This window comes from Danaus plexippus, chromosome 23 (genome assembly GCF_018135715.1).
Source record: "Danaus plexippus chromosome 23, MEX_DaPlex, whole genome shotgun sequence".
NCBI classification, from domain to species: domain Eukaryota; kingdom Metazoa; phylum Arthropoda; class Insecta; order Lepidoptera; family Nymphalidae; genus Danaus; species Danaus plexippus.
In genome coordinates, this window is record NC_083551.1 from 1,814,820 (window position 1) to 1,827,257 (window position 12,438).

Here is a 12,438-nt window from a genome sequence, read left to right on the forward strand (position 1 = left end):
AAAATCGTCATATCGTATTTAAATTGTTGATATATTACGACCTATATAGTAATTTAATTATGAAGTTAATTCTTATGATCAGATCTAAGATTTTCGCGAGTTTTATTCATTTCAATGAAACTAATATTTTTCGGATAAACTACGCGTGACTTATTTTTGTAAAAAACTACAAACTCCCGACGTTTTGGTTACTTTTCAGCAACCTTGACCACGGTACGTACGGAAACGTCGGAAGTATGTAGTTTTTCACAAAAATAAATCATGCGTAGTTTATCCGAAAAATATTAGTTTCATTAAAATTAATTCTTATGTTTATTTCTGCAAATTCAGAGAGTTTTGCGATCAGGTATTCGTAATCAATCTGGTAACTAGATTCTGATGTCTTAATATTATTTAACCGAATCATCAACTCAGTGTCGAAAGCGGAAGTGTCTGAAAAGTGGTTACGTGACGTATCTGCTTAGCAGACTTTGGTAATCCAGTATTGATTAAAGGAGTTAATTGATCCGTAAAGTTAAAGGCTTGTCGCGATCACTTTTTCGTCAAAACTCAAAAAAAAGCGTAATTATGGCTAAACATTTAATTAAATTTCTTTTCAGCATACGCATAGAATTCGGCTTTAATGACAGCTGCCTTAAAACATAGGTCTAAAGTTAGGCGTCTTTTAATTTCTGTACCATTCATTCTGTATCTTTGCTCCTTCATATCAAAAACGTAATAAATTTAATATTTTAAACTACATACATCCAACATTGAGAGCCGGTATTAAATAAATATAATACAAAAACTTGCATCATGTCCCACTCCACTTGTCTCATTGTGGTCAAGTCATGCATAACTTATTTTAGGAATCGAAAGCACTTCCAAAGCGGTCAGGCTGGAGTCTGGGCGATTAAGACAAATGAAAACACCGCAAGTTATACAGTTTTAGCCTTGATTCATCTTATGATGGATTCGGAATTCTAAAATTTATTGATTTCCATAATTTTTGGTGTATAGTTGATCTGGTTCCGGAGCACTTGGTGAAAACCAAATCGGCTTTCGAAAAAAGCATTACTTGATGACGACTACCGCCATCTAGTGTGAGCCAGAAATATGACTTCAGCATTATTTAGCGCATATCCAACCTCATGGAAAAATGTTCTTATTTATCAGCGGAAGCGTCTGAATACCACCATAATCTATATAACACTATCTGGTGATAGCAATCTTTGGATCATTTCAAGGTATCACAAACAGTTTGATTTTATATTTTAATTTACCACAACAGCGGAATAGTTCAAAGAAAAATAAATAGGTTTCTTAAAGAACGTCAAGAAGGTCTTATATCTGGTGGCGTCATGTTATGAAAACCTCAAATTATTATATAATTATAGTATAATAAGTATAATTTCTATTGCAAAATTAAAAAATACACTACATTTTAATATGATAAAGTAGTTTTAGATTATTTTATATCTACATAATTAAAAAAGCATAACACAAATTTTAATTAAGTGATAGATACATTGATTTAGTTTCAAAAAAATCACACCCGTGCAGCTTTTGATGAAAAAGGCTATTTCGAATTAATATGTATTTGTTTGAATCAAAAATGCTAAGTGAAATAAAACTTTACTATTTTGCAAATTGACAGTCAGGAAACCCTAATAATAGCCCGTGGGGCATACATTTCCACTTAAATATAAATCTTAAGTATTAATCCCGTACAACTGACTAATGTATATAATTTTAAATATAATCTGTTTTGACAGCGGATATGTGCTTGTTAAATATTACCACATTAAAATTCGTTAATGTTACAAGCCCTAAATTAATCTTCCGCGGCAAACAGTAACTTAACTAACTACTTTATAAATACTTATTGTGAATTGCACAATTAGAAAAAAACGGCTCTGTCATATAGATATTAATGAGTTTTTGAACTATAAACTATGAACTATCTCTAATTTATTACAAAATACATGTAGGTATTTTGTGCAAAAATTTACATTTCTTTTATTTTGCAAATAAAAGAAATGTAAATATAAGCATAAAATAAATATAAAATTCCAAATTGAAATAACAAAGTCTATATTATTAGCAAAATATAATTTAATATTTCCTTAGTTTTGGGAGTACTAGGAGTAATTGGAATAACTCGTAACGACATCTTAAAACCATCTTAAGAAACAAATGGTAAGTTGTTAAAAACGCCCTCTAGTAAATACTACATGAATTAAGTTCTGTTCAAACGTTTCATAGTAGTCAGAATTTATAGTTTCTTCACAAGTTTTAAACTTATTTATATATACTATAAATATTAAGGTAGTTGAAAATTGTAAATGGACATAAAAACATACCTAGTATAATATAACCTTACCTATATAAGACTTTTATATTAAATTTTTTCACTTTTATATCGATATTAACCTAGATTAAATATTAAATATAATTTCCAAATACATATAAAATAAAAGAATTTAAGTGATATAGAAAAAAACATTCAATAATGGTAATTATACTACTTAATTTAACAAAATAATTATTATAAAATAAATAATTCTGATGAAACGGAACAACTTTTCCGCAATGCTACCAATCGCACAACGCTAAGTATCAGAAATAACTTGTCGCAAATCCACCATTTTCCCTTTGTAACTAACCGGTGTTCAAAACACGTGCGTACGATCAAGTTACATGGAAAACCAGAGTGATCGCGACTGAAATAAGTACATAAACGATACTAAAAAGTGCGACGCGTTTTGCTTAACAGGTGTATCGTGTTAATTTACCAGAATGAATACCGAAAAGCTGAAAAAACTGCAGTCGCAAGTCCGTATAGGCGGCAAGGGGACCCCAAGGCGCAAGAAGAAGGTCGTCCACGCTACTGCAGCTACAGATGACAAGAAATTACAGTCATCCCTCAAGAAACTATCAGTTAACACTATCCCTGGCATCGAAGAGGTGAATATGATCAAGGAAGACAACACAGTAATACATTTTAACAACCCAAAAGCGCAAGCATCGCTTGCAGCTAACACTTTCGCTATCACCGGTCACGGGGAGAACAAACAGGTCGCTGAGATGCTTCCCGGTATCCTGAGCCAGCTCGGATCCGATGATATCAATCGGCTAAAGAAGATGGTATCCAATGTGTCTCCTCCAAAACCGATAGACGAGGATGATGAGGTACCTAACCTAGTTGGTGACTTCGACGAGGCGTCAAAACAAGAGGCGAAGGAAGTTGTAGCTGAGGAGAAGGAAAAGGAAAAGGAAAAAGAAAAAGAAAAAGAGGAGAAACAACCCGAACCAGAAACCAAAGCCGCGGATAAGAAAAGCGATTAAATAATCCTCCATAGATTTATATTAACGCTCACTAAGTGCTAGGAGTTTCCAAGGGCATGTGTGTCTCAAAGTTACTTTATCTTTTGTATTTTTTGTGTTCCCATATCCAAAATTTGTCAAGGTGTTGATGGCTAGCTCGGAGGGACTTCTTTTCTGCTTTTGGAAACTCTGTAGAGCCATCCAGATACAGCTTATACATTATGCACTAACAATTTTAGTTGTACTAGTAACAGCATTTGATTTAATAGTAACATCATTGGCTACAAAGATATCTGATGAACTCGTAAATGTGGAGACAGTAAAGTTATATGTATAGATAAGGTGTTGAGTGTACCTTAACATATTTTATGAAGATGAATTTTTCTAAAGTTGTTAATCCATGTCCCGTTCAAAGATTGCTTTCTCATTGAACATAACTAGGTTAAAACAAATTGAAGATTAGTCACAGAAGACTCGGGTTGACCGAGCTATATGTATAATAACAAAAAAAATGCAAAATGTAAAAGATTAGGGTTGTTGTGTTGGCATAAACTTTGGTCTAAGATATAATTGTTTTATTTTATCCCATATTATACCAAATTTTTAATACAAATATATGCAATGAAATAGAAAGTAACATCGTAGGTAATGCATAAAATTAGTATAACTTCGGAGTATATTAAAAGTAATTAAAATAAAGTATAATATGCTTTAAAATCAAAGTAACAAAATAAAGAGCATAGAAATCTGAATTAATCAAATATGTTCATAAAATGTTGTGGTTAAAATGTTATCACATTTGTGGTTAACTATTATCAAATTATGATAACTCGAAGCTCTTTTCCGCGTTTATAGTTACATTACTCAGTCGTAGATAATTTATCATTCAAGAATCAAGTCGTTTTCATATAAAACAACGTTTAACTCGTGGTACCTACTCAAAGATTTAAATATTTTTTTTTGATTTCCTTAGCTTGTTACCAGAATGCAAAAAGATAATGTAGTAAAATCGAAACCCCATTTCTAAATATATTATCATAAAATATTACTAAACAAAAAATTAAAGTGTCAAAAAAAAATTCTTTTGACAATTGTTACAATTTTTTATTCTAAAAACATTTTAAACTTTTTACATGTCAAGAAAGCATTTTAAAACATGAATATGTCACTATTTACATGACAAATGACAACCAGTAAAATTTGCTGTAGTCTAATAGTTACCTACCATAGCGCGTTTTTTATTTGATAGTAAATAGTTATGAGTACGTAAAAGATGAATAATATGTCATATATTTAAACATGTTTCACTCAAAATTGACACCTTAATATGTTAGGTATTTGCTTTTGCAGTTAATCGTTTTTTAATAGTATTAGGCTTATTTCCATGACTTACCTATTTTGTCGTCTGAACCGATCATATTTTATATTATGTAATTTTAAGTTATTATAACTTCCATAACTATATCTTATGTGTTTGATATCTTTCGAATACATTTTGTTCTTTTTTCTACAATACGTTCTGAGTGATTTATAGCATGCTCTTTATATCACTATTTTTTTTATAAATTAAAAACATGTTTTAACTGACTAATTCTCTTTTGTAATACTCATAATAATTTATACACAATCATCACATCAAAGACAACATGGTTAAGACATTGTCAGAAACTGTAATTACGTTAACAATTAATCATGAATGTATGTTAATATATGAAGTGATCAATAACACATTGTTTTATTTTGTTCAAAATTAAGGATATTACATTATGTCCAAACTGCCAGTAGTAATTAACATTCTTTAGAAATTGGATTTCTCTATAAAAACTCTGCAAGCGTTAATCTCAGGATTGATTAAAAATACTTATTCCAGTAAATTTCTAAATACTATTTACTAATCATCTAACTTAATCTACGTTTTTTTATACAACTTAATCACAATCTATTTGAGTACAATAATACAACAAAATTTCATTTTAAACGGCCAACATAGTTTATGTTCTATATAAGAGCATAATTTTGTTATTTTCATATGTATGAAAAATATATTGTTATAGATAATAAGACATTAGAGTCATTTACATGATCTAAAGTCTAGACTAAAAGCTGATGGACAACTTGTTTATATATTTTAGGTTTCATAGTGATAAGCTGAGTAGTAGTAGCGAGGTGATTATCTGTTAAATTTACTTCAAAGCTATCACAAAGATAGTCTTTAAGTCTTTGTTTATGTTTCTTTTTAATTGCCTTTCGGTATTTAGTTGTACCTGAATGATTATTGGCATATAATGTTTTTTTTTTAATCATATACCCCAGTAGTAGTTGCCATAGCTCCTAAGCTATCAGCTCCTAATATATCAATAAATTTATGATTTCTTACTGTAGATCATAACAAAATGTATATATATATTACGTTATGCTCTACTAAAACATTAAATCCACATTAAAGAGGACAATCATACAGTTTTATAATATTTATGTGTATTTTTTTTTCTGGGAAAATAAAAACAGATTTGTATCGAAATATCTAATAATGAGTCGTAACAATTAAAATACGAATTCTAATGTATATACAAAATGAAAATAATATAATTCGGAATAAATACATCCAACTGATATTTGAATTAAAATTTCAAATAACGTGTCACGAGAATGACAAATGTCAAATGTCGACTCTTGATAGCTGTGAGCTGTGACAGATTAAAATAAAAACCATTATAAAATATTCAACTTAACATATCTTGTATTTCATTTAATGTTTTTCCTTTTGTTTCCGGCAAGAAGAAGAAAGTGAAAAGAAAGGCTAGGACACACGAGCCGCCGAATATCCAAAACGTGACGTCACCGCCCAAAACTTTTACCATCGTAGTGAAGCTGGTTGTGAGGCCGAAACCTACCAGCCAAGTTAAAGTGATCGCCAAAGCAGAACCGTTTGAACGAACATTTGCTCTGAACATTTCACCAACTATCGCGTTTGGAATCGTACCGAATCCTGGAACATAATTAATTATAATTCAATGTGTTTAGAAATAATTTCTAATAGAAATATAAAAATATGAATAGTTGACGTACATTTTATATTATTATAAATATTTTAAAAATATTTTATGGAAACAACAAAAATAATGTTATTAAACCTGAAAGATTTAATATAAACTAATTAGGGTACTTAATTCAATCAAGTGTTGAAAATAGTTCTACTTGTTGAATTATCATAAATTTATAAGAATCAGTATATGTAAACTGTCATGGTCTTACGGAAATTGTTGTAAGTTTAAAAGATATTTAAGTTATGACTTTAGATTCGTCACTTAGGAACAGCAAATTAGTTACGTTTTCTCATCTATAATTAATATTGATCTTATACTTGTATTAAAATTCCAAATGATGAAAATTTTTTTCAATATACGTGTTCCATATAAATTTTGATCTAAGTGTTAGCTAAACATCGTTTACATGAAAAATATATACAAACAGAATTGTACGAATTTAATATCGGTGATGGCAACTTTACAATGTTTCTTTGTTAACAATGTTTAGCCACTCGAGTGAGGACATGATAGCTTAGTTAGTAAAATAACTAGAATTCGATATTCTGGAGGTTAAGGTACGAATCCCGTTAGTGTCTATGAATTTTTCTATATTTATTTTTATCACTTCAGGGCTTATTTATGACGAGGTTTGAAAAAAATATGAATGAATGTTGCCAGTAATAAAAAGGTACACAATTACATCCTTTCTATACTATCTCCTAATGACAAACATGTGTTTATTTATAAATAAACGTAGTCAAATGACCTTAAAACTTCAACTTTAGTTAAAGATTAAAGGTTTTAGTTCAAACTATCATAATATTAAACCAGAGTCTTTATCACTTTAAGTAGTCGTTGAACGTTATATTTTTATTTATCATCTTTAATGATTTTGCAAAAAATGAATCGCATCATATCCGTTAAATTATTTTAATTTTTTTTTATTATATTATTTTATGAAAATCAAATACTCACCAGCTTCGTAACAAAAGAAATAAACTATTAACGCGACCAATGGCAGCCAGCCAATGTTCTTTATGAAAGCTACATGTGTTCTGTCCAAATAAAAATATAGACCTAAAATCAACTGAAACAAAGATTTAAATATATATAATATCTCATATAAATATATAATAAAATAATATTAACCAAACAGATGGAAACAATATTAAATCTTGTTTTCATCTGTTTAGTTAACAGATTATCGTAGTAATTTAGTTTTTTTTTTTTAATTTACGGTTCGCGATCAAAAGAATTGCTTTGTTAAATAATTTATTTAATAAAAAAGGACTGGCCATTTAAGCAATTAAAATCAACCGTTTAAGCATACGATATTACATAAGATAAAAATTTAAATTAAAAAATCAATTATAATATATTTATTTAAATTAAACTTATTATTTTGTTCTTTTGTATGTATTTGGTTTGTTTCCGGGAGTGTTATGAAGAACAGTTGTATTATAGACCCTTACCAAGCTGAAAGCACACGCAGCCATGGAAATTAACAACAGAATTTTTCTTCCAGATCTTTCAACGAAGGACGGTGCAATTAAACTGGACAAGAGTCTCGTCACACCTATAATAATAGTCGCTAAATCTGGTCGGATCGATGAACCAGCTGTGTCGAAGATGGTTGTCGCGAAAAACAACACAACAGCCACGCCACTGGTTTGCTGGAAGGCCCCCAGTGTGAAAGTCAGGAAGAGAGACATTCTATTGGATTTAACTGTGAATATTTCCGTCCAATCCCGAATCTTGCTGGTTGTTTCGCCCTTCTTCCTGCTAAATGTTTCCAGAACTTTGTCCACGTCTGCCGATCTACCGAGCAGGTCTAGGGTCTTTGTGACACTGACAGGTCGGTCTGAAAAATATTTAATGTTTAATATCTTGCATTCTAAGAATATAGTCTCCGTGGAAAATCATTTTTTGTAAACAATTATAAATCGTTTTGATTTTTAAAATAACCAAAGATATATTTTTGAATAGCTAATAGTCTTTTATAAACTTGTCCGAAATTATTGTGAAGTTATCTACATTTATTTATTTGGAACAGCTTTCTCTTAGATGATTAGTGAATTCATTAATAGTGGCACAATTGCATTTTTCTTCTCATTTATCATTGTTATAAAATTTGTTTTATAGCAGTACGGTCATGTCGTATAGATTAATGCTTAAAGCATTCCCATATTTAGACTCCGAGCGCTAAACAGTCATTGTCATTTGGATTAGGTTTAATTTTAAAACCAATTCTAAAATTTTGGTAAGAGATACAAGAAAAGGTTATGTATTTATTAAAAAAAAAATGAAGCAATAAAACGATTGTCACTTCCTCACCTTTTATAGCGTAATAGACCGGAGATTCTGGTATGAAGCAGACACCGACCACGTGTATTACACTTATAACCAAAGCGATGTAACCGGACTGAGAGTAGGAAACGTAAGGCACTACGGCATAAACCAGGAGTGTACCGAATATACCAATGATCGACGTTGAGGTCAGCAGGATACCCCGGATATTCGTGGACCTGTAGAAAAATTACCGTCGCCCTGTATAGTATAGTTAACCAAAATAATCAACACATTTCTAATATTCGTTAAAAATAAATTTGTAAATCTTTACGCTATTTCGCCGACGTAAACAATATTTCCAACAATTGTAATTCCCATTCCGAGACCGGATATTATCCTGACAGCGTACACCATAGCTATATCCTTGGTTGTGATTACCAGAACATATGCAAGGATGTTCAGCAATCCGCCGATCAGAAGACAAGGTTTCCGTCCCACCACATTTGAAAAGATACTTGTTATATACGGCCCTGAAAATCAAAAGAATCGATTTTGGATTTTGAACGATTTTTTCATTTTTTAGGCAACACTTTAAAAATATATAAATACATAATTCTAAAGGTTATTATTAAAATTTAACTTGAACATGTTCAAATTATTGTAACACTTCAATAGCCTTAATTTGTAATCCCAAGTACTCATAGCCACTCCACGATCATTGAGATATAGACATGAATTGTAGTGTCTGCCTATTAAAATATATTGTTTACCCGTTTACAAGATAAAACAATACAATCGTTTACAAGATAAAACTCCTGTGTTTTAAACATGCAAACAAATAAAATATATCAAATTGCAGAACGTAGTAAAAAATTTTTTTTTTTTTGTGGGCACCTTTTGGTAAATAAATTAGACTTTGATCACATGTAAATTTTAATCCATCATTTGGATAGCTGTATCAATTTAGATATATCTAACACCGTTTTCCTAACGTTCTAGACATGAATTTAAGGACATTATTAATTCAGATGTGGTCCTGTATTTTTTTTTTTTAAAGCAAATTTCTGTATAATTCTGATGAAATCTCTCTCGTTTATAAAATTTGTTAATTGTCTTGATGAAGTTGTGCCTAATTGTGAAACAATTTTACAAATTAACTCTATTTTATTATTCTCATCTTTCTTTATATGATAATTATTTAATATTCATTAGCGTGATATATCTAAATAACCTGACTTTCTGCTATAAATTGCCACAATACAAGGTACAGACTCATTCTGACACGACGTCAAAAGCTCTGAATGAATGAAACATAAACTGCGCAATGTTTTTAATTAAAAATAAAATAAATGAGACCTATAGGTTTGTCCAAAATAAAAAATAAAAAAATATTTAAACTTAATCATTTTTAAACGGACAGAATATATGCTTTTGTTAAGTCTTCACTCACCAATCATAGAGCCGATGTAAAGTAAGGACCCAATATATGATGCTTCCAAATCAGTTACGACATCAGTTAACGGTGTCTCGTCAATGTTCTTCAGTTTAGGGAGGATGGGAGCTGACCATCCAACACTGTAGCCGACGATGACCTGTCCAACGTTGACTAAAAAAAATTTAACACAAAACCTTCATGTTCAATAGCATCTTAAGACTAATAAATATAGATATATGCTAGAGATGTTTAATAAAGGTGAATTGAAGAAATATGTTAAAGAAATCTTATGTTTAAAATTTTGATTATTTCAGGTGTAAATATATGCATGCATGCAAAACATGCATAGATCTTATTTAAATCAGCCTTGAGTCGATTGATTCTGTATCGAAGGCATTTATTTTCAAACGCATATTTTAATTCCGCTCTAGATAAATAGTTTCTGATCTGGATGAATAATTTTATGTTGAAGTTTGATAAATAAAAAAAAAAAACATTATAGGTAATTGAATTTCCTCTGAATATTTTTTGCGTTCGTTTATAATAAAACATAGGAAATATGAAACATAGGAAATATGAAAGGACTGGTTTAAAATAATTAAAAAATCTGTTTCACGACTTCCACGAACCTGGCACCGTGAACTGTATAAAACAACCACCTCTTTTATACAATTCATTTATTTTATTAAAACTCTAATAAATAAGAAATATTTTTGAGGATTCATTGAGCTCTCTATTAAAAAAATTTTTTGGTAATTAATTGTTTCAAATATCCTCCTGTCAATAACGAAATAGTCTGTTAGTTTCCGATGTGCAGTTTTAACAATAATCATATAATTAGTGAAATAATCTATGATATAAAGTGTTAATAAATTTTAAAATAAATGACATTTTAATATAATTCGAATTCTTCCAATATATATCTATATAAGACAATTGTTTTATATGAATTTTTGTGTATTTTTAATATGACGACAGATAAAAAAAAATTTTGGTATAAAATTGGTCGTATAATAAAAATAATTCGTTATTATGGAATAATTAATTGATGTACAATAAAATAAAAACAATACTTACTGCAAGCTACAATAAGTAGTTGGTACTTAATGCTGCCATTTTTAGGTTTTATCTCCATGCTTGTGTATTCGTATTTTTTTTCTTCCATTTATATTTTAACTGGTTAATTTTTTTGCACTGTTTCGCTTGATGCTTGTAATTTTTTTGTTCATCAACAATGTGTTTGTTTTCCGACTGTCACAACTTATTTAAATCACTCCTAGCCAGACCGTGTCTAAAGAGACCGCGTTGATAAAAATATTATCTGTACTGTTAAGTAGTATCGCCTTTTGTCGTATTCAAAGAGGAATTCAGGTAAAAATTATAGCCACTTAGAAGTGAGCATGGCAACATCTATTCATTGTTATGAATGCAACAGAAAAAATATAACTACGGAAAGTTTAGATACAAATATATATTTCTTTACAAAACTCAGTTACGCCTGACTCAAATATGGACAGTCACAATACATACGGAGTGTTAAAAGTTTCTCATTCATAAAACTACGCAAATTACGTTTATTATGAACGTAGGTTACTGAATTAGAAACGAGATTCTGTTCGTATGTAGTGTGATAATTCAAAATGGTGAGCATACTATTGACAGCCCTTATCTATCAATACGTGACAAAAGTTACAATTCAATACATATGTAATAGTTAATTTCAACAACAAATAATAAAAGATAAAATCTCAAAGTAGCAATGAAATAGGCATTATTTATCTGTTCACTTTTACCATCTGTCATTTGTATTGAATGATATTTTAATAATAAATAAATTGTTATAATTATATGAAGTACAGAAACAGAAAAAAAAAACGAAAAATTAAATTACCTGTTTTCAAAAAAAAAAAAAAGATTTTCGAGACAGATGAGGACAGATGATCTGAGTTATAATTAAACCAAATATTAATTTAACAAAAAAAAAATTCTGACAAAGATCCGTTTTAGATAATTAACAGCAACGCGTTCATAATGTTTTTGTGGCTATACTAAAAGGATTTAGGAATTTTTGGCTATCTGTCAATCAGTCTCGAGGAAACGAAATGACCATTACGAGCTTTATCCTGTATAAGAATTTCTTTACGAGGATTTTGGGGATTTTCGCTGCGAATAATCGACGAACACTTGACGTCGTAACTCATAGATTATCTATGAAAGGTCGATTGTGGATTTAAACATAGGAAAAGAACTAATTCGTAAGTCCTAAATTGCATTATCTCGAACTTTGTTGGTGGTTACCGCTGATAATGAGGAGTTGTAAGTTATAATTTGGTGACCTTCATTGGACAACCAATGAGGGAAAATATTTTATCCGGTACA

At 29.9% G+C, this 12,438-nt stretch overlaps 2 protein-coding genes across 2 annotated transcripts; one reads left to right on the forward strand and one right to left on the reverse strand.

The window, feature by feature from the left end:
* The first annotated feature begins 2,614 nt into the window (after positions 1–2,614).
* Positions 2,615–3,876, forward strand: LOC133319480 (transcription factor BTF3 homolog 4-like). The gene has a single exon (XM_061524055.1). The coding sequence runs from the start codon at positions 2,779–2,781 to the stop codon at positions 3,325–3,327; it is 549 nt and encodes a 182-aa protein (XP_061380039.1). The 5' UTR covers positions 2,615–2,778; the 3' UTR covers positions 3,328–3,876.
* Positions 3,877–6,018: 2,142 nt separating this feature from the next.
* LOC116774931 (facilitated trehalose transporter Tret1-like) lies at positions 6,019–11,586 on the reverse strand. The gene is made up of 7 exons (XM_032667718.2): positions 11,137–11,586; positions 10,075–10,230; positions 8,956–9,154; positions 8,670–8,860; positions 7,808–8,196; positions 7,311–7,422; positions 6,019–6,295 (listed from the first exon to the last, which is right to left on the reverse strand). The coding sequence occupies exons 1-7, from the start codon at positions 11,222–11,224 to the stop codon at positions 6,030–6,032; spliced, it is 1,401 nt and encodes a 466-aa protein (XP_032523609.2). The 5' UTR covers positions 11,225–11,586; the 3' UTR covers positions 6,019–6,029.
* Between the last annotated feature and the right edge of the window lie 852 nt (positions 11,587–12,438).